Source organism: Sinohyriopsis cumingii, unplaced genomic scaffold (assembly GCF_028554795.1).
Source record: "Sinohyriopsis cumingii isolate HCF-2022 unplaced genomic scaffold, ASM2855479v2 utg002017l, whole genome shotgun sequence".
NCBI lineage: Eukaryota > Metazoa > Mollusca > Bivalvia > Unionida > Unionidae > Sinohyriopsis > Sinohyriopsis cumingii.
The window spans coordinates 1,444,620-1,468,080 of NW_028316105.1; the positions used below are offsets into that span (position 1 = coordinate 1,444,620).

Sequence of the window (23,461 nt, forward strand, 5' to 3'; positions counted from 1 at the left end):
CTCATACGCATATCTTTATTTTACTTTTGATGGTATGTATCGTGTAGATTGACATGCAGCCTTGATATGCCCTGATGTGGTGCATTTGAAGCACCTTGCATTTTGGAATATGCCATCTGTTGCTTTATGGTGGTAAACACCTTTGTAGCACGGTCGTGTTTTTTGTTCCTGTAAACTCCAGTTTTGGCCTCCTTGCTGCCCCTTTCCTTCTGTATGGCATCAAGAATGTTATTTTGGGATTCAGTTCTTGAATTTCTAGTTTTAAGTTTGAGATTTCCTATTATGAATTTACTGCCACCACCAAATAAGTCATTCTTATTTTGATACTTCCTCCAGTGGTTTGTCCTCCTTGGCCAAGACGAATGATAGAATATGTGGATCAAGTCCATTTATTGTAAGGTCAAGGATTTCTGATGTTATTTTTCCAGGTCCTTTCACATTGAATTAACTTTTTCCAGATAACCAGCCATATTGTCACTTAATCCCAATCTCTGCACAACTGAATATTGGTCTCTTCCTCAATCTTTCCCCGCAGCCATTTTTTCCCTCTGTTCCAGATGAGCTAAATATCAGCTACCCCAATTCTCCACGATGTCTGATGCGTTAGGTCTTTTGTCTGACTTCAGGGTGAGGGTAGACCAGTGCTGTAATATTTTAAACATCATTCTGCAAACTACTGTTTACCTCTGATATACATGCTCTAAAGTTCTGTCTACCTATCCAAGTTCAACACTACCATTTAGGTACATGGTTTCTTGATGTAGTTGTCCATTCATAATATCTATCACTCCATCATATCTATTAGGTATCATATCTTTTCTATAAATTCCCCATCAGACATGCCTACTGTCCCACATTTTGTGTATTAGTCCCGCAAAATGCCCCAATTTGCCTTTGCATCCTGCAAATATCTATTTAGTGTTGAAAATCCGCAAAAGTGAGGATAAAAATTCTGCTTGTCATACAATATGCTATCTCTTAACAGAACAGGAAATAATCAAATCTGCACACGTGTGATGGTTTAAAATAGCCATTGCAAACGTGTGTTCTGAGGCAGTTCTAATACAAAAATCAGCATTCATGGATTATTTTACATTCTGTATGGATTCTTTTACATTCTGTTTACAATGAGTTGTTTTTGATTCTGGACAAAAAATTCAAGGCTTCAAAAATCCAATTGGATATCAATGAAAGTGATTCAAAACTTTCATCAAAAGAACACTCACCATGTTTCAGTAAAGAATACACTGAGGAATATGAATTCATAAAGCCAGGAAAAAATGCAGGCACAGATACTTCCTGCAGAATCTGTAATTTTGAATTTTCAATAAAGAGGAATATTCAGTATACGCAGACACGTTTCAGGGAAAAGGTTTTCCAACCTTGAAAAAGAAATTAAACGCTCTAAAACTTTTGTGGGATTTTTTTCATTATTGGCTGGATCTAGTGCGACTTCATCTTCTATGCCTAAGTCTGATGTAATTAGTTATGTTAGTAGATATTATTACTGAACTCGATCTGCCTATGAGCACACTTGAATCAGTATCAAAGGCTTTTAAAATTATGTTTAGTGACTCTGATATTGCTAAACAATTTCATTTTGGTAGATTGAAAGGAACTGCTATTGTTGACGAAATAGCGGCCAATACTACATTAAAATTAGCTGGAAGAATGCTGAATTGCCCATTCACTGTTTCTACAGATGGAAGCAGTGACCAAGGAAACTTCAAGATCTTTCGTCTTGTTATCAGAACTGTTGATCCAGTATCATCATCAGTAACATCAGACATTCTCTCAATCCCTGTTTGTGAAGGCTGTGCAACAGGTGAAGCAATATTCAATCTGATACAGAATGAATTGCAAGTTCATGACAATCCTAGGAAGAATTGCTGGGCTCTTGGGTCTAGCAATGACCCTGTGATGGTTGTGAAGGACAGAGGAGTATATGGGTTTATGATTAAAGAGCAACTCAATTTATATTTTTCAGGTTGTGTGTATCACCTGATACATATAGCTGCATGTCTGCCACTTAATGTTCACCAGCTTTTTATATATATTATTATTTGGACAAAAGCAGTAAACGGCAAGCGGTGTTCAAAGATATGCAGGTTCTACATGTTACCAAAGGAAATACAATTCTAAAATGTTTCAACTAGATGGCTAAGCATCAACAGGTGCTTACAAAGTCTTCTGGACAACTGGGACATTCTTCATGAATTTTTCAAAGAGCAAGAGAAGTCTGCATTATCCAGATATTGAAAAGAAAGAGTTCAGTTTGAAGTTAAGCACCATCAGAGAGAGGATAAACATATTTTGATTTGACAGCCTGCAACATAACTTTATTACTAGAAAAGATGAGGTCTACCTGAGAGAACAGAGGCTGCAAGATTTTTATGATGGGGAAGAACATTTTTTGAAACTTCAGCAGAATACACTGGAGACAAGTTGCCCCTTTAAAGATGATTTATTAAGGCATGCTGAAATGTTGGATCCATCATTGCATCTAAAAGCTAAAATGGTATCTTTGGATTATTTCTTTGAAAGATTTTCACTTTTATTACTCGAGGAAGTGACTGTAACAGATGTGAAATTGGAAATGGCAAAATATCAGTCCACATATAATCAGTCATGTCTGAGAACCAGAATTGATGAAACCTGGGTTGCTATCGGCCAGATGAAGCAAGATCAAACAGTGGTCTTCAAAATATTGCCAAAATAATGCTTTCAATAATGACAGTACCTCATTCATCTGCACACTTTGAGCGAGTTTTCTCTCTAGTGAGAAAAAATCAGAGTTCAAGAGTAAATTGTGTGCAGAGACTGTAGGGCATGTTTAATTTCAAAATGTATACTAGGGTCAGCTACAGACAGGATCTACACTGAACATGAGCTGCAGCACCTGAAAAGTGCTTACTACAGCCACTTAGCATGAATTGAGTAGTCACAAACTTGAATTTTATATATTGTATATATTGTAAATAGGTCGGTACTGGTTTTTATACATAAATATTTATTATAAATATGCATTACTGGTATTTAATTATGTTTTGAGAGAATTTATTATGTTTATTACTCTAACACACTTATGTTCCTAATTTTCATGTTCTGTCCCTCATTCTTGGTGATGGAGTCCCTCAAAAACATTTTTTTGGGGTATGTCTATATTCCCATTTCATATATCTAACTTTTATCTTGTTCAGACTATTGTCTTGTACTTATATATAATTCCACACCCACTTTCCTTACATAATAATATGATTGGCTAACCATTAATAAATGAAGGACAGCGTCATTCCCGTGAGATCATACCATAACTAAATTGTGCTGAAACAGCAGGAATGTCATCCAGTTACCCAGATTTGTCGTGGTGCTGACCCATTTACCCACATTTGTCTCTGCTTCACACATACTAGGTATTGATATGTTTTCCAAATTCTTACACCCAACATATTGCTGGTTAGAAAACTGATATTGGCACTGCTATTATGTTTTGTTTTGCCCATTCTATTTTTATATTTTAACTTTTTTTCCCACATTAAAAATTCCTTTGGTCATAATGGTACCAAGCTCTGGATCCACCTGTGCAGACACCTGCATGGATGACAGAAGGCTTCCTTCCTCATCTTGGGGCCCTGAGTGGCCGAGTGGTCTAAAGCGCTCTCCGTTATGGATCACTGCCATCTCACCTCTGTCTGCGTGGGTTCGAGTCCAGGATTCGGCAAATGTGGATATGTGAGAAAGCATGCCAGTAGCTTCTCGTGGGTCGGTGGTTCTTCCCGGGGTTTTCCCGGGTTCTTCCTCCACCATTAATACTGGCTGCCATGCATAGCCTATCGTGTGCTGAAAAATGGCGTTAAACCCCACAACAACAAAATCCTTCCTCATCTTAGCATGTTATTTCCCTCCAAATTTGCTTTGAATATATGTGGTGAAGCACACCCATATCATTCTTCCAAGGAACATAAGGACTTAAATCATGGAATAGGTTATCCTCTTCATTTACAGGATGCACTAGTTATCTCAGGTGATTAATTTTCTCCTTATGTGCCAGGTAATATTGCATGCTAATACTTGCATCTAAATCCTCCGCTGTTGCAGTGAAATGACACTTGATCTGTGGGTGTGTGCTTCTTATGAATGTGGCTCACCACCTTATTCTTTATCTCCAATGACAGCCACCTCCATTAGGCATTTGTGACACTGGTAGACTCTTCATCTACTGTTAGAGACTTGACAGTAATTAGTATTGATGCCATCTCAGCCTGAAAAATGATTAGACAAAATCCTGCTCAGTTCTGATGTTGCTGAAGTGCATGCAGATTTGTATAATTATTACTTTTCAAGTGTCCGCCTAGGATGCGGGAGGTCATGTGTTCGATCCCCGGCCAAGTCATACCAAAGACTTACAAAAATGGTACTAAGAGCTGCCTCGCTGGGCGTTCATCATTAAGCGGTTAGTGTTAGGACCGGTCGGCCTGGTGTCAGGATGATATGACTGGGTGGGACATCATGCTTCATGTCTGCGGCATGATGCCCCATTGCTAGACATAACTATAAACTGCCACATTGCCGACATTGTAGCAATATGACTGAAAATTGCACATCACATTATTTTTCATTATACATCTATACACATATAGTTATGTACTTGCTTATTTTTTAGCAAGCATGTTTCATGCGTCCAGTGTGATAGAACAAGTAAATGATACAATTTATTCAGCTTCACTTTATGTAATGCATTCATTCAAGTACCATGTTTGTCTGGATTCTAGTCTTAAAAATTTGATACAAATCCAACCTTGCTATTTTATTCCATAGTTTCATCATCCATTCTGGTGGACTCTCTCCAACATAAGGCTTCAGTTTATGTAACAGCTTCTCCCATCCTTTTTGGTACAGTGGAATAATGGAATTCAGACCATAGGTCTTCTTCTTGACTACAAACGGATCATCATACAACATATGTAGCCTTGGTGAAATACCTTGTATCTAGCTTCAGTAAGGATTAAAGCCAAGGACTGTAATTTAACTGGGATAATTTCACATCATACAGATCAGTTTGGCTTTTGCTGCTTATTAAATTCTTCCTGAGGACACCATTAGGATGTTTCAATCTATTCTTAAAGATATCTACTTATTCCTGATAAGTTGTAACTTGTTCCTTGCTTGCAACTCTTCCAAGCAGTATCTCATCCTAGCATCAAAATATATGGTGTCGTAGTAGTAAATTGTGGTGTGGCTTGGTATGCTGCAGCTAAACACCCTAAGATACAGGTCTCAGTCTTATTGTTCCTCTTTAAGATATGACTTTATCTTCCTCAGCAAGGTGCGGTTCATCTGTTGAGCTTGGCCATAGCATCTTTGGTTTCTGTGACTTGTTCTTGTTTACAAAGTAATAAAATTCTACAAGTTCAGAAAATATGACACTTTCATAGTTTCTTCCTTGATCTGCATGCAGCAACAATGGGTATCGATATCTTTTAAAGATATCATCTATAATCATTAGCGCAGTTTCTGCTGATTAAACTGGGGCAGGCATATTAGAAAATCTCCACCCATTCAGAAAAAGTGATCAGTGACTACTAATATGTACTTATTATTCCTTTGTGTTTTCTGGCAATGGCCCCAATACACTTGTATGTTGCCTATCGAAAGGAAGTCCTACTCCTATAAATCTGATTAGCACTTTTGGTTTTCTATTGAGTCCCTTATCTGCTGTACAGATATCACGCCCCTTGATCCCATTGTTGATGTCCTCTCTCATTTCAAATCAGGAATAGCACTGAAAAAAGTTGTCTCATGTTTTTCTCAATTTTAAGTAGCTGAGAGAATTACATCATGGCTTTTAGTGATCAAAGAACCACAGATTGTATATCCTCTGCTGTTAGATGTCTTGTGAAAAATTTCTTAAATAACATCACCTCCATTACTGCATGTGAATCACAAAATAACCAATAGTGTCTTGGAAATTGGCTGGTTGTTCCCATTACTGTGCTTTTTCATTGTGTATTCTTCCATTTTTGCTGTTAAGATGGGGCTCATTTATTTCTATACCAAAAACTACAACAAGTTCTCTCTCGGTTTTGTTTTTTCTCACTTAGACCGAGCTCATGTCTTCACACTTCAAAGAGGTTTAGAATGTGATCAAGAGATTCAGAACCCTCTACTTGATATTAGAAATGGTGCGCTTCTGTTATCCATCATGACCACCATGGAGGCAATCTTGAAAGTATTATTACTGTTGTTCTTCCGAATTGGAAAGTCATATCAAGATCTTCACTAAAAGATTTTTTATACTGTCATTTTGGTCACAAATTAAAATGATGCTGATCTGAGGTCCAATATTGACATATGGTGGCAAGCTTGAAAATGTTATTGCAACTCCTTAAATTCTGATAAGGGATTTTATCAGAATAGTTCTCACGATTCTTTTTTAGTTCTAACTTAAAACCTCAATATGGCCATATGATCTTGAAAATAATATCTTTCCTTGTAAAAAATTACAAGGTTATTTTCATATTGGGGTTTTCACAGAAAGATTTATAACGATGTCTAATTGTTCCTCAATGAAGATGGTGCCAAGATGATATCCTCTACCACAACACCTAATTTGAAAATCTTTGTTTGATTTCTAAAGAATATTGGACACGGTTTCAACACTCAGCATTTGGTGTGTTGAAATAGTTTTATCTTGAATTCCAGGAAATTATTGTCATACAATCGGGATTATGTCTCATCTACAGATTCTTGTTAAAGAAAAATGTGAGGATCAAAATTCCAACTTCTGATAGTACTGAATCTCAAATGAATATCTTAAAATTATTGCTTAAGTTAATGTAAAGGAATATTGGCCAGAAATGTAATTTACCTGTTGCATAATTTCCTTAAACTTCTTCTTTTAGTTCTGTATTATAACTGAGGAAATGGAACAGAACGTATTTATGTGTATAAATAGTTTGTAAGTTTTACTTTTTATGATGCCATTATTTCTTGCTTATTTCCACACAAATCTTTTCATCCAGTAAAGTATCAATTTCTCATTATGTGACATTGTTTTTTTTTGTTTTCCACAGGGACTATCTTGTTAATTAGAAATTAGAGCTAGTGAGTGGTAGTTGATGTGTAGAACATGTCCCTGAATAAAATGGTGAAAGTGATTATGAGCATTATTTCCCATTGAAATGCAATATATCCAGGCTTAAGGATGGTTATTTTACTTCCAGTTACTCAGTTTCATCGTACATTCACTGATATTTATCAAACAACTTATGCTTAAATTAGCACTTTTGTAATAATAATAATAATAATAATAATAATAATAAAAATAATAATAATGAGGACTTTGTATAGCGCCTAATCTTTAGAAGCTCCAAGCGCTTTACAAAATTAGACAACACCTATAAGATAAAAAACATATAATGATATGATTACAAAAACCAACACCATAAAATTAGAAAACATTAAAAAACATGCTGAGAATATTTAAGGTAGGAAACATTATTGGGTCTTTAGGTTTGTTCTTGCAGTCGAAATAAGTGAGTTTTGAGAGCCCTCATGAATGTGATCACTGTGTCTTTGTGTCTCAGTTCAGTGAGCAATTCATTCCACTTGCTGGGCCTTTTTATGCAAAAGAATGCTGTCCATATGACTTTGTTTTCATATTGGGAATAATGAGTAAAATGATTGTCAGAAGAGGAGTGTAAGTATCTTGCTGGTATGTACACATGGGTGAGGTCAGATAGGTATGTCGGACTAAAGTCCGACATTGAAACTTAGAACTTATGTTTGATTCTGGATCTAACGGATAGCCAGTGTAGGGTACAGAACAGCGTGGAGGTGTGCTTTGATCATGGTACTCAGAGTATGATCAGAGCAGATCTTTTTTGAACTTTTTGAAGTTTCTGGAGCAGATATTGAGATGAATCAGACAGAATTGAGTTACAATAGTCTAGTCTTGAAAGTACTAATGAACACACAAGTGTTTTAGTGGCATCAACTGAAAGATATTTGCGAATGGAGCTGATGCATCTCAGCTCAAGATATGCAGCCTTGCATATGTTCATTACATGTTGGTGCAATGTGAGAGTACTGTCCAGAGTAACACCTAGGTTTCGTACTGATTGTATGAATGTAATGTTGGTGCTGCTGATATTTGTTGTTTGAGGTAAAGGATGTGAATGAGAAAGTCTTTGTTTTGTGATCAGAATGGCCTCAGTTTTATCATCATTCATCTGCAGCTTGTTAAATGTCATCCATGATTTCACATCAGAAATGCACCTCTCTACACCTTGGATGGTAGCATCAGCTTCAGTTGGGTGGCTAGATTTGTATATTTGGGTGTCATCAGCGTACAATTGGTGAGACACTGGATGATGATCTATGACACTTGAGAGTGACTGAGGTTACAGAATGAAGAGAACCGGTCCAAGAACAGACCCCTGTGGAACACCACAAGATATAGATCAACTGGGCTGGAGTGTATTCCATTTGCAGATACAGTTTGTGTCCTGTTGACCAAGTAGGACTTGAACCACAGTATATATGTATTATGAATGCCAAATACATGCTGGAGATGGTGAAGTAATATATCATGGTATATTATGTCAAATGCTGCAGACAAATCAAGGACGGTGAGGACTGTAATCTTTCTGCTATCCAACACAGAGAGAATGTCATTAACTACTCTTAGAAGAGTCTTGTCAGTACTGTGGCAAGGGCGATATGCAGATTGTACATTGCTAAAAAGACTGTTTGAATTTAGATGAGATACAAGCTTGGATAGAAAAACCTTTTATAGGATTTTTTTATATGAAAGGGAGATTAGAAACTGGGCGGTAGTTCTTTAAATCGTTATGGTCTAGTGTTGGTTTCTTCAGCAGAGGCTTTACAATGGCAGTTTTGAAAAATTATGGGAATTCCCCGGATGACAGAGAGGTATTAATAACATCAATTAGTGAAGGCAATACTGGATCTAAGTACTCAAGCAGCAGTGATGTTGGAATTGGATCAAGTTCACATGACTTTGGTGCACTCTTCATCACGATCATACGTACAAAATCCATAGAGACAGGTTCATATGCTGCTAATGGTTGCCACTCAAATACTGTATGGTGACGACGATTCAATTGAAATTGTGGTATCAAACTTATCTCTAATGGTTTGTACTTTGTCAAGAAAGAAATTTGCAAACATGTTCAGAAGGTCAACTGGAGAAAAGATAGTTGGAAGTGGTGCAGATTTGTTCCTTGACATTAACTTGTTAGTAATCTCAAAGAGCTCTTTGCAGCTGGAACTTTCCATGATCTTAATAGTGTAGTGGGCTGATTTTGCTGCATGGACTATATTTGTGACATTCGGTGACATCAAAAGATATGTTGAGCAATTTCATTGGCTCGTTCTTTCAGTATTGCAAACTCGGTGTATATTTTACATGGTGGTATCATTAATTTCTAATAAAGCTCATATATGAAGAAAACATATAGATAATTTTATTGAATTTAATGGGACTGTAATTTTAAGTTTGCAAAAAATATTCTAGTTGTGGATTCATATTGACCTGTCGGTGTATCGAGGAGATTGAATTTGCTTACATAATTGCTAATCAGCAGTATAGCTATTTACACATGTGTTGTTTATATTTTGCTAAATTAACCAATTTCTGTGCATTTTCTTTCCTCACATACAAAATCAGTATCACTAGCATCCTTTGCAAGTCAAGAATATTGAAGGTTCCTTACACCATAATCTAAATCACAGTCTTTGCAAGTTCATTATGCAGGTGTATGATGTAATGAAATGTTCATATTGTTGGATGTAAATAATTCAAGAAATAATAAGAATGAATAATGAATATTAAATGTTACTTTACTCTATATTTTAGGAAAATGTTTCTGGGGAAAGATGTAAGTATATGAATTGATGTGCTTTAACAAAGCAATTGTTATATAAATAACAATGGCATATACTCCCAGGAAAAGGAAACAATGATGTTCATTATGTATAGAAAACAAACTTTGTCCATGGCTTGAAGCTTGGGAAAGGAAGAATCCAGTTGATGTGTCATAAAAAGAACATCATTCAAAATCACTATTACTGATAGCAGAACATTGTATTTTGCACATTGAGTTCTCCTGCAAATATAAGTAACCAAACCTTGTGGATAGCTTGTACTTGGTGATGAATCCATTATATATTGTGATAAAAAGGTCAAAGTCACTGATTCTGAGAGGAGAGGTGGTATGAAAGGACTACTGATGTCCCAAAGGTTTGAGGTCAAGGTCATTGTAAGAATACAAATGATTTCTGAACAGTCATATTCTTCATGAAAATCCTGTAACAAACTTTGTGGCTTCCTTTAGTTGGAGAAACCTTTTGATTGTGTGGTCAAAAGGTGCAGGTCAAGGTCATTTTGGAAGAAAACAGAGTTTCCACACTTACTTTTCAGTTATTGATCATGTCCTTCACCAAAGTTTCAGGAAAACTTAAACATTGGGTACACAACAATATCGATTTTTGGAGTCAAAATGTCAAAGGTCAAGGTAACTGTGACCGAACAATGAAAAATGTTTATAACTTCAGTTCTAGATGTGGGTTTGTGTAATTCTCATACTTAAGGTATGTAATAGGCATATATATTTTGTTTTGAAAAGTGGTGCCAAGAAATGGGCTTTTGGGTCACTTTTGTTCTCGAGTAAGTACTTGGACCAAATTATGTGGATTGCTTCCAATTAGGGTAATAAAATCTAAATTCTAGAGTCCAAGTAACGGTTCTGATAAGTCTAATAAGAAAAGACTGGTTGCTACATATACAGTTAGCCTTAAGATTCCATATCAAATGTAGTAATCACTTAGAGCCTTTTGATCAATAATCTTCAGGGTCAACCATAATCTGCTAGTATCTTGATAGACAACTATTAATGACAGTGAAAGCCTATAAAATACCATTCACTTTTCATTTGTTCAATTTTGTTTAGCTCTCCTGGGCACAGACTTTATGAGATGGCCAATTAGAGCTCCATCCGTTTGCACAAGTTTGTTATCGGTGTTCCTCCTAACCTTCTTAGATGATTGCCAAGAAACTTTACACAAAAGCACATAAATAAACCGATTACATGGTTTGGTTGGTACAGTTGAAAATGGTATAGCTCAGACATCCATCTACCACAGCAGCCAACTTGACAATTTTGTAATGCTACTACTTATAAACAGAAAGTACAAGGAGACAATTTTAACACTGGATAAAAGCATTATTGTAATTGAAAGAAGTGAGAAAGATGAATCTATTTGAAACCCGTAATTTAAATGGTCAGTGAAACAATCTTCAGAGTGGTATAAAGGACAAAGAATAAATTAGAAATGATTTAATGCATGTAATTACATCTACAAATATAAATGTTTGACATTTAATGTTTGAAGTATTTCATTTTGGCCATATTTTGTTTTCAGATGAATGTATACAGTATTTTCAGAAGAACTAAGAATACAGGATCTAATATATGTACAATGCTTGTGAAGACAATTCTACCATGGATTCTGCTCTTTTTGTATTTGGAGAAAACATGTCTTGAGAAAACATCAAATTGGATGGGTTTTATTGACATATGTATTTGCTGTATAATTTGAATTTTTTAGGTTTTTTCATAATTCTCTTTGAATTCATTTCCAAAACAGACTGCTGTCCAAAATTGTATGAAAACTTTATGGAAGTTATCAATTCATTTGCAAAATATATCTCTTTTTCCTACTAAACTCATTGAGAAAAAAAAAGTACAGTAGTACATATTGAAATATATCTCAACATGGTTGCATGTATATATGTATATAAAAATCCATACATCCTTCATAGATACATGTATGAAAGTATTTGAATGTCCTAGTGTATGGTAACAAGTTTGATGTAATGCAAGACATGTAACGAAAGAGATTTAGCCATGTATAATTTGTTGATTGTTAAGAAGGAAATTGTTTTATTATTATGGAGGATAAATGTATCCAGTAAATTTTGTATGTATTTTAATTTTACAGCAAATGATATTAGTATGTTCCTATTTATATTTGTATCATTGTCATATTATTGACGCTTTATTATTGTCTTCTTTTTCATGATATCCTTGACAAAACAGATGGTAAGTATTATATCTCGAACTTTTCTGTTACTTGGTCTAAAAAGACATACAGTCATCTCAAAAAGAGAATAAAAAGGCAGAAAAATAGCTCATTTTTCTAATAAACTTGATAGACAATGTAGTTTGGCAACCGATTTTTAAATTTGGCAGGTCAAGTGTTTAGTGTGATTTGTTGTATAGACTATAAACCAGACTAAAGTACGTGTCACAAACTGCCCTTATAGTGCCAAAGGCAAGCCAGTGTTTGTGTACATAGTTTGTCTTTGGAGTTAATCCATATTACCTTGGGGTGAACGAGGTCTTTTTGCCTATTAAACAAGCAAGTGATTATTGTTTCCTGGATTCAATTGATATTACTAAAGGATTCGGTTGTGTGTTCCTTTTTTCATCGATGTTGCATTAATCACATCCCATGCATCAAGTCATCAGTTGAAGTTGGTGCAGTCGGTTGCATCCTTTCTTTATAGAATTCATCCCTCTATGTTATCTGTAAGTTAAGCCACTGACTTGAGTCTCTTGTGTTAATGATTTTGTTTGTGGATGTGATAATTGTCTTTTTATGTTATTTATTGCTATAAGTACAGTGTACATTTATATATATTGAAAATTTCCTCAAAGCTTGATCAAAATCATCATTGCAGCTGTTGTTGCTATTGAGCACCTATAATGTTAACACCTAGAACCTAAATAACAATGGCATAAACTACCAGTAAAAGGAAACAATTTTAACCCTGGAGAAAATTATTATGGTAATTGAAAGAAACGAAGAAGAAACCAATTCAAAATAGCAATTTAAACGAGCAAGGAAAAGATCTTCAGGGTGTTAAAAAGGTCAAGGAACAAACTAGAAATGATTTTACATGCTAAGTCATGTAAATACATCTTTAAATATAAATGTGATTGACATTTATTGTTGAGGTATCTATCACTTTTTCCCCACATAATTTTGTTTTCAGATGAATGCGTAAAATATTTCAACAAGAACTATGAATACAGGATCTGATATCTGTAAAGAGATTGTAGTTCTTTCTCCTTTTTCAAAAGTACTTGTTATATTATTTAATTTAATTCTGATTTAATATGTATTTATTTTAAATTATTTGTTTGCGAGTTTTAAATTTTATTTATTTTTCATTACATGCTTTTGTAATGTAAATTTATTCACTAGAGATGATACCTTTTTTAGCAAATAGTTTGACCTGACTGTTCCTTTTGTAAACACCAGGTTTTGACCTAGATCCTGACATTGATTCAGAAATTAGTAGCAACCACGTAAATCCGTTCTATTTTTATTTTAAATGATTAGTTGTTGTCGTGGTGACGGTCGGAGTACATTTTTATGATGTAAACAATTTTTTTAAATTGTATTTCTTAGAGTAAAATGATTGGTTTTCGTCAGGGCTACATTGTGTGTAGGTGAGCTTTAACAGGTACATACTTTCGACGAGGTTCTGGAACATGATGACATGACCCATTTTTAGCATTTTATAATACGATATATCCTTTGTTTTGGAGAGATATTCTCAGTAGTAGTTGGGGATGCGGGAGGTCGTGGGTTCGATCGACGGCCGAGTCATACCCAAGACTTACAAAAACGATACTAACAGCTGCCTCGCTTGGCACTCAGCATTAAGAGGTTAATGTTAGGACTGGTCGGCCCAGTGTCAGGAAAATGTGACTGGGTGGGACACTATGCTACATGTCTGCGGCATGATGCCCCAGTTGTAGACATCACTATAAGCTGCCACATTGCAGACATCATAGCGATATGACTGAAAAATTGTTAAAGCTACGTTAAAAATCCAAATCACATCACATCACATCAGTAGTAGTTGGGCTCCTACACTGGAAGTTGTATGTTGTGCTGTTGGGAGTAATTTCAAATTAGTTGGGTTTTAAAGGATTAATTCTTTTTTCCTGGAAAATACGTGTGCTGATATGAAATTTGTGAGCAAAGGCAGCTCTTATAAAAATTTATTTGGATTTCCAAAACTAGGAGTGATAATTCTTGTTTCTACAAGGATCTGTAGACTCCAGCACTACATATTACAGCATACGTCGTCGTCTTCCATCTTGGATTCTTCATGGGGACTCAAACTTGAAATCATTAGAACATTTTATTATTAGGACTACTAAAATTTTATTCGTGGATTATTCTTGGTTTATTTTTTGATTTGATTCATAAAATCGTAGTTCCTATTTTTCTCTCTCTATTTTACAGAATATTACTAGGAAAAGAAATTATTATATTTTTCAAAGCTTGTTGTTTTCACTCTTTCTTGTGTTACTGTTTATTCGAGCCTAAACAAGTAACATAAGATAATCAAATCCTACCTTGGAATCTGGTCTTTTTGTACAAGCCTGCTATGGGAGACCACATGTCTTGAGATAACCTTTTTTGTTTCGAGATGGAGCAGTATGTGAAGACAGGTTATACCTTGTTTTCAATTGGTTTTAGTTTTTCCCCAGCAATGTCATATTGGCATCCTTTACTAGATTTTGTGTCAGTTCTCTTGTATCCATGAAAGTATGATTTAAATCCCATTCAGGCAGTGTAATGCGAACTACCTCCAAGAAGTTTGATTGTCTTTAATCTTTTTTCAGATTTCGTTTCTATTTATACATTCATTTATTCGTGTATGCACCAAAATTTAAGGGTTTTGTGGATATATAACTATTTGTTGAATAATTTGAATATTGAGGTTTTTCGCTAATTCTGTTTGAATTCATGTCCAAAACTGAGTACTGTCCAGAATTGTATGAAATGTTTATGGAAGATATAGATTAATTTGCAAGATATATCTCTCATTTTCCTTTTAAATTCAGTGAGAATACAAATATATTGGGGTACATACTGAAATGTATCTCAACATGGTTGCATCGATATATGTACATAAACATCCATACATCTTTCATAGATACATGTATGAAAGTATTTGAATATCCTAGTATATGGTAACAAGTTTGCCCTAATGCAAGACGTGTAACTAAAGAGATTTAGCCATGTATAACTTGTTGATTGTTAAGAAGGAAATTGTTTTATTATTATGGAAGATAAATGTATTCAGTAAAGTTTGTATGTATTTTTAATTTTACAGCAAATGATATTAGTATGTTCCTATTTATATTTGTATCATTGTCATATTATTGATGCTTTATTATTTTCTTCTTTTTCATGATATCCTTGACAAAACAGTTCGTAAGTATTATATCTTGAACTTTTCTGTTACTTGGTCTAAAAAGACATACAGTCATCTCAAAAGAAATAAAAAGGCAGAAAAATAACTCACTTTTGTAATAACTTTGAAAGAGAATGTGTTTTTCTCACCGATTTTTAAATTTGGCAGGTCAGGTATTTAGTGTTATTTGTCGTATAGACCATAAACAAGACAAAAGTACGTGCCACAAACTGCCCTTGTAGTGTGAAAGGCAAGCCGCTGTTTGTGTACATAGTTTTTCTTTGGAGTTAATCCATATTACATTGGGGTGAATGAGGTCTTTTTGCCTATTAAACCAGCAAGTGATTATTGTTTCCTGGATTTGATTGACATTGCTAAAGGATTGGGTTATGTGTTCCTTTTTTCCCCCGATGTTACATTAATCACATCCCACACATTAAGTCATCAGTTAAAGTTGGTGCAGTCAGTTACATCCTTTCTTTATAGAATTCACCCCTGTATGTTATCTGTAAATTAAGCCACTGACTTCAGTGTCTTGAGTTAATGATCTTGTTTGTGGATGTTATAGTTGTCTTTTTATTTTATTTATTTCTATATGTACAGTATACATTTATATATATCCAAACTTTCCCCAAAGCTTGATCAAAACCATCATTGCAGCTGTTTGATTCTTAAAACTGTAGTTCTTGTTTTTTCTCTCTCTATTTTACAGAATATTACTAGGAAAGTAAATTATATTTTTCAAAGGTTGTTGTTTTCACTCTTTTCTTGTGTTACTGGTTATTCGAGCCTAAACAAGTAACATAAGATAATCAAATTCTACCATGGATTCTGGTCTTTTTGTACAAGCCTGCTATGGGAGACCACATGTCTTGAGATATCCTTTTTTGTTTCGAGATGGAGCAGTATGTTAAGACAGGTTATACCTTGTTTTCAATTGGTTTTAGTTTTTCCCCAGCAATGTAATATTGGCATCCTTTACTAGATTTTGTGTCAGTTCTCTTGTATCCATGAAAGTATGATTAAAATCCCAATTAGGCAGTGTAATGCGAACTACCTCCAAGAAGTTTGATTGTCTTTCTTTTTTCAGATTTCGTTTCTATTTATACATTCATTTATTCATGTATGCACCAAAATTTAAGGGTTTTGTGGATATATAACTATTTGTTGAATAATTTGAATATTGAGGTTTTTCGCTAATTCTGTTTGAATTCATGTGAAGACAGGTTGTACCTTGTCTTCAGTTGGTTTTAGTTTTTCCCCAGCAATATAATATTGGCATCCTTTACTATATTTTTTGTCAGTTTCTCTTTTGTCGATGAAAGTATGATTTAAATCGCAATTAGTGTAATGCGAACTATCTCCAAAAAATTTGATTTTTCTTATCCTTTTTTTCAGATTTCGTTTCTATTGATATATTCATTTATTCATATATGCATCAAAATGTATGGGTTTTATTGACATATGTATTTGTTTAAAAATTTGAATATTTGAGGTTTTTTCCTAATTCTCTTTGAATTTGTTTCCAAAGGTGAGTGCTGTGCAGAATTGTATGAAAACTTTATGGAAGTTATCGATTCATTTGCAAAATATATCTCTCATTTTCCTTTTAAACTCATTGAGAACAAAAAAAATACAGGAGTACATACTGAAATATATCTCAACATGGTTGCATGTATACATGTATATAAACATCCATACATCCTTCATTTATACATGTATCAAAATTGTTGAATGTCCTAGTATATGGTAACAAGTTTGCTGTAATGCAAGATATGTAACGAAAGAGATTTAGCCATGTATAATTTGTTGATTGTTAAGAAGGAAATTGTTTTATTATTATGGAGGATAAATGTATTCAGTAAATTTTGTATGTATTTTTAATTTTACAGCAAACGATATTAGTATGTTCCTTTTTATATTTGTATCATTGTCATATTATTGAATTCTTGTTATTTTCTTCTTTTTCATGATTTCCTTGACAAAACAGCTGGTAAGTGTTATATCTTGAACTTTTCTGTTACTTGGTCTGATCAGTCATACAGTGATCTCAAAAAGAGAATAAAAACTCAGAAAGATAACTCATTTTTCTAATAACCTTGAAAGAGAATGTAGTTTGGTAGGTCAAGTATTTAGTGTGATTTGTTGTATAGACTATAAACCAGACTAAAGTGCGTGTCACGAGCTGCCCTTGTAGTGCCAAAGGCAAGCCGTTGTTTGTGTACATAGTTTGTCTTTGGAGTTAATCCATATTACCTTGGGGTGAACGAGGTCTTTTTGCCTATTAAACCAGCAAGTGATTATTATTTCCTGGATTCAATTGATATTGCTAAAGGATTGGGTTGGGTGTTCCTTTTTTTCTTCGATGTTACATTAATCACATCCCACACGTCAAGTTATCAGTTGAAGTTGGTGCAGTCAGTTACATCCTTTCTTTATAGAATTCATCCCTTTATGTTATCTGTAAATTAAGCCACTGACTTGAGTCTCTTGTGTTAATGATTTTGTTTGTGGATGTGATAATTGTCTTTTTATTTTATTTATTTCTATAAGTACAGTGTACATATATATATATTCAAAATTTCCTCAAAGCTTGATCAAAATCATCATTGCAGCTGTTGTTACTATTCAGCTCTAATAATGTTAACACCTAGAACCTAAATAACAATGGCATAAACTCCCAGTAAAAGGAAAGAAATTTAACCCTAGAGAAAATCATTATGGTAACTGAAAGAAATGAAAACGAAACCATTTTAAAATAGCAATTTAAACGGCCAGTGAAGCAATCTTCAGGGTGTCAAAAAGGTCACGGAACAAACTGGAAATGATTTTACATGCTAAGTCATGTAAATACATCTTCAAATATAATTGTCATTTTAATGTTTGAAGCATCTGTCACTTTTTGGCCATGTAATTTTGTTTTCAGATCAAAGCATACAATATTTTAACAAGAACCATCAATACAGGATCTGATATCTGTAAAGTGATTGTGTTTCTTTCTCCTTCTTCAAACGTACTTCTTATATTATTTTATTTAATTCTGATTTAATATATATTTATTTCAATTTATTTGTTTGTTAGTTTTGAATTTTATATTTCATTACCTGCTTTAGTAATGTAAATTTATTCACTAGAGATGATACCTTTTTTAGCAAATAGTTTGACCTTGACTGTTCCTTTTGTAAACACCAGGTTTTGACCTAGATCCTGACATTGATTCAGAATTAGTGGCAACCACGTAAATCAGTTCTATTTTTATTTTAAATGATTTGTTGTTGTCGTGGTCAAGATCAGAGTACATTTTTATGATGTAAACAATTTTTTAAAATTGTATTTCTTAGAGTAAAATGATTGGTTTTCGTCAGGGCTACATTGTGTGTAGGTGAGCTTTAACAGGTACATACTTTCGACGAGGTTCTGGAACATGATGACGTGACCCATTTTTAGCAATTTAGAATACGATATATCCTTTGTTTTGGAGAGATATTCTCAGTAGTAGTTGGGGATGCGGAAGGTCGTGGGTTCGATCGACGGCCGAGTCATACCAAAGACTTACAAAAACGATACTAACAGCTGCCTCGCTTGGCGCTCAGCATTAAGAGGTTAATGTTAGGACTGGTCGGCCCAGTGTCAGGATAATGTGACTGGGTGGGACACCATGCTACATGTCTGCGGCATGATGCCCCAGTTGTAGACATCACTATAAGCTGCCACATTGCAGACATCGTAGCGATATGACTGAAAAATTGTTAAAGCTACGTTAAAAATCCAAACCACATCACATCACATCACTAGTAGTTGGGCTCCTACACTGGAAGTTGTATGTTGTGCTGTTGGGAGTAATTTCAAATTAGTTGGGTTTCCCCAAAGCTTGATCAAAACCATCATTGCAGCTGTTTGATTCTTAAAACTGTAGTTCTTGTTTTTTCTCTCTCTATTTTACAGAATATTACTAGGAAAATAAATTATATTTTTGAAAGGTTGTTGTTTTCACTCTTTTCTTGTGTTACTGGTTATTCGAGCCTAAACATGAAACATAAGATAATCAAATTCTACCATGGATTCTGGTCTTTTTGTACAAGCCTGCTATGGGAGACCACATGTCTTGAGATAACCTTTTTTGTTTCGAGATGGAGCAGTCTCTCAAGACAGGTTATACCTTGTTTTCAGTTGGTTTTAGTTTTTCCCCAGCAATGTAATATTGGCATCCTTTACTAAATTTTGTGTCAGTTTCTCTTGTATCCATGAAATTATGATTTAAATCCCAATTTGGCAGTGTATCGCGAACTACCTCCAAAAAGTTTGATTGTCTTTAATCTTTTTTCAGATTTCGTTTCTATTATATATTCATTTATTGATGTATGCACCAAAATGTAAGGGTTTTGTGGATATGTAACTATTTGTTGAATAATTTGAATATTTGAGGTATCTCGCTAATTCTGTTTGAATTCATTTCCAAAACTGAGTACTGTCCAGAATTGTATGAAATGTTTATGGAAGATATAGATTCATTTGCAAAATATATCTCTCATTTTCCTTTTAAATTCAGTGAGAATAAAAATATACTGGGGTGAAATATATCTCAACGTGGTTGCATGTACATAAACATCCATACATCTTTCATAGATACATGTATCAAAGTATTTGAATATCCTAGTATATGGTAACAAGTTTGCTGTAATGCAAGATATGTAACGAAAGAGATTTAGCCATGTATAACTTGTTGATTGTTAAGAAGGAAATTGTTTTATTATTATGAGAAATAAATGTATTCAGTAAATTTTGTATGTATTTTTAATTTTACAGCAAATGATATTAGTATGTCCCTATTTATGATATTAATCAGTATCATATTATTGAATTCTTGTTATTTTCTTCTTTTTCATGATATCCTTGACAAAACAGTGTGTAAGTATTATATCTTGAACTTTTCTGTTACTTGGTCTGAACAGTCATACAGTGATCTCAAAAAGAGAATAAAAGGGCAGAAAGATAACTCATTTTTCTAATAACCTTGAAAGAGAATGTAATTTGGCAGGTCAAGTATTTAGTGTGATTTGTTGTATAGACTATCAACCAGACTCAAGTACGTGTCACGAACTGCCCTTGTAGTGCCAAAGACAAGCCGGTGTTTGTGTACATTGTTTGTCTTTGGAGTTAATCCATATTACCTTGGGGTGAACGAGGTCTTTTTGCCTATTAAACCAGCAAGTGATTATTGTTCCCCGGATTCGATTCATATTGCTGTAGGATTGGGTTGTGTGTTCCTTGTTTTCCTCGATGTTACATTAATCACATCCCACACATCAAGTTATCAGTTGAAGTTGGTGCAGTCGGTTACATCCTTTCTTTATAGAATTCATCCCTTTATGTTATCTGTAAATTAAGCCACTGACTTGAGCCTCATGTGTTAATGATTTTGTTTGTGGATGTGATAATTGTCTTTTTATTTTATTTATTTCTATAAGTACAGTGTACATTTATATATATTCAAAATTCGGCCGAGTCATACCAAAGACTTACAAAAACGATACTAACAGCTGCCTCGCTTGGCGCTCAGCATTAAGAGGTTAATGTTAGGACTGGTCGGCCCAGTGTCAGGATAATGTGACTGGGTGGGACACCATGCTACATGTCTGCGGCATGATGCCCCAGTTGTAGACATCACTATAAGCTGCCACATTGCAGACATCGTAGCGATATGACTGAAAAATTGTTAAAGCTACGTTAAAAATCCAAATCACATCACATCAGTAGTAGTTGTGCTCCTACACTGGAAGTTGTATGTTGTGCTGTTGGGAGTAATTTCAAATTAGTTGGGTTTTAAAGGATTAATTCTTTTTTCCTGGAAAATACGTGTGCTGATATGAAATTTGTGAGCAAAGGCAGCTCTTATAAAAATTTATTTGGATTTCCAAAACTAGGAGTGATAATTCTTGTTTCTACAAGGATCTGTAGACTCCAGCACTACATATTACAGCATACGTCGTCGTCTTCCATCTTGGATTCTTCATGGGGACTCAAACTTGAAATCATTAGAACATTTTATTATTAGGACTACTAAAATTTTATTCGTGGATTATTCTTGGTTTATTTTTTGATTTGATTCATAAAATCGTAGTTCCTATTTTTCTCTCTCTATTTTACAGAATATTACTAGGAAAAGAAATTATTATATTTTTCAAAGCTTGTTGTTTTCACTCTTTCTTGTGTTACTGTTTATTCGAGCCTAAACAAGTAACATAAGATAATCAAATCCTACCTTGGAATCTGGTCTTTTTGTACAAGCCTGCTATGGGAGACCACATGTCTTGAGATAACCTTTTTTGTTTCGAGATGGAGCAGTATGTGAAGACAGGTTATACCTTGTTTTCAATTGGTTTTAGTTTTTCCCCAGCAATGTCATATTGGCATCCTTTACTAGATTTTGTGTCAGTTCTCTTGTATCCATGAAAGTATGATTTAAATCCCATTCAGGCAGTGTAATGCGAACTACCTCCAAGAAGTTTGATTGTCTTTAATCTTTTTTCAGATTTCGTTTCTATTTATACATTCATTTATTCGTGTATGCACCAAAATTTAAGGGTTTTGTGGATATATAACTATTTGTTGAATAATTTGAATATTGAGGTTTTTCGCTAATTCTGTTTGAATTCATGTCCAAAACTGAGTACTGTCCAGAATTGTATGAAATGTTTATGGAAGATATAGATTAATTTGCAAGATATATCTCTCATTTTCCTTTTAAATTCAGTGAGAATACAAATATATTGGGGTACATACTGAAATGTATCTCAACATGGTTGCATCGATATATGTACATAAACATCCATACATCTTTCATAGATACATGTATGAAAGTATTTGAATATCCTAGTATATGGTAACAAGTTTGCCCTAATGCAAGACGTGTAACTAAAGAGATTTAGCCATGTATAACTTGTTGATTGTTAAGAAGGAAATTGTTTTATTATTATGGAAGATAAATGTATTCAGTAAAGTTTGTATGTATTTTTAATTTTACAGCAAATGATATTAGTATGTTCCTATTTATATTTGTATCATTGTCATATTATTGATGCTTTATTATTTTCTTCTTTTTCATGATATCCTTGACAAAACAGTTCGTAAGTATTATATCTTGAACTTTTCTGTTACTTGGTCTAAAAAGACATACAGTCATCTCAAAAGAAATAAAAAGGCAGAAAAATAACTCACTTTTGTAATAACTTTGAAAGAGAATGTGTTTTTCTCACCGATTTTTAAATTTGGCAGGTCAGGTATTTAGTGTTATTTGTCGTATAGACCATAAACAAGACAAAAGTACGTGCCACAAACTGCCCTTGTAGTGTGAAAGGCAAGCCGCTGTTTGTGTACATAGTTTTTCTTTGGAGTTAATCCATATTACATTGGGGTGAATGAGGTCTTTTTGCCTATTAAACCAGCAAGTGATTATTGTTTCCTGGATTTGATTGACATTGCTAAAGGATTGGGTTATGTGTTCCTTTTTTCCCCCGATGTTACATTAATCACATCCCACACATTAAGTCATCAGTTAAAGTTGGTGCAGTCAGTTACATCCTTTCTTTATAGAATTCACCCCTGTATGTTATCTGTAAATTAAGCCACTGACTTCAGTGTCTTGAGTTAATGATCTTGTTTGTGGATGTTATAGTTGTCTTTTTATTTTATTTATTTCTATATGTACAGTATACATTTATATATATCCAAACTTTCCCCAAAGCTTGATCAAAACCATCATTGCAGCTGTTTGATTCTTAAAACTGTAGTTCTTGTTTTTTCTCTCTCTATTTTACAGAATATTACTAGGAAAGTAAATTATATTTTTCAAAGGTTGTTGTTTTCACTCTTTTCTTGTGTTACTGGTTATTCGAGCCTAAACAAGTAACATAAGATAATCAAATTCTACCATGGATTCTGGTCTTTTTGTACAAGCCTGCTATGGGAGACCACATGTCTTGAGATATCCTTTTTTGTTTCGAGATGGAGCAGTATGTTAAGACAGGTTATACCTTGTTTTCAATTGGTTTTAGTTTTTCCCCAGCAATGTAATATTGGCATCCTTTACTAGATTTTGTGTCAGTTCTCTTGTATCCATGAAAGTATGATTAAAATCCCAATTAGGCAGTGTAATGC

The 23,461-nt window shown here is 34.1% G+C and overlaps 1 protein-coding gene across 1 annotated transcript in view; it reads left to right on the forward strand.

Annotated features, from left to right (window-relative positions):
* Positions 1-2,932, forward strand: part of LOC149771243 (uncharacterized) — an 85,006-nt gene extending 82,074 nt beyond the window's left edge. The window contains exons 12-13 of the mRNA XM_089948688.1: positions 1,703-1,987; positions 2,856-2,932. Of these exons, the coding sequence (XP_089804814.1) occupies positions 1,703-1,987; positions 2,856-2,932 (362 nt within the window). The remainder of the gene's footprint in view (positions 1-1,702; positions 1,988-2,855) is intronic.
* Positions 2,933-23,461: the final 20,529 nt, after the last annotated feature.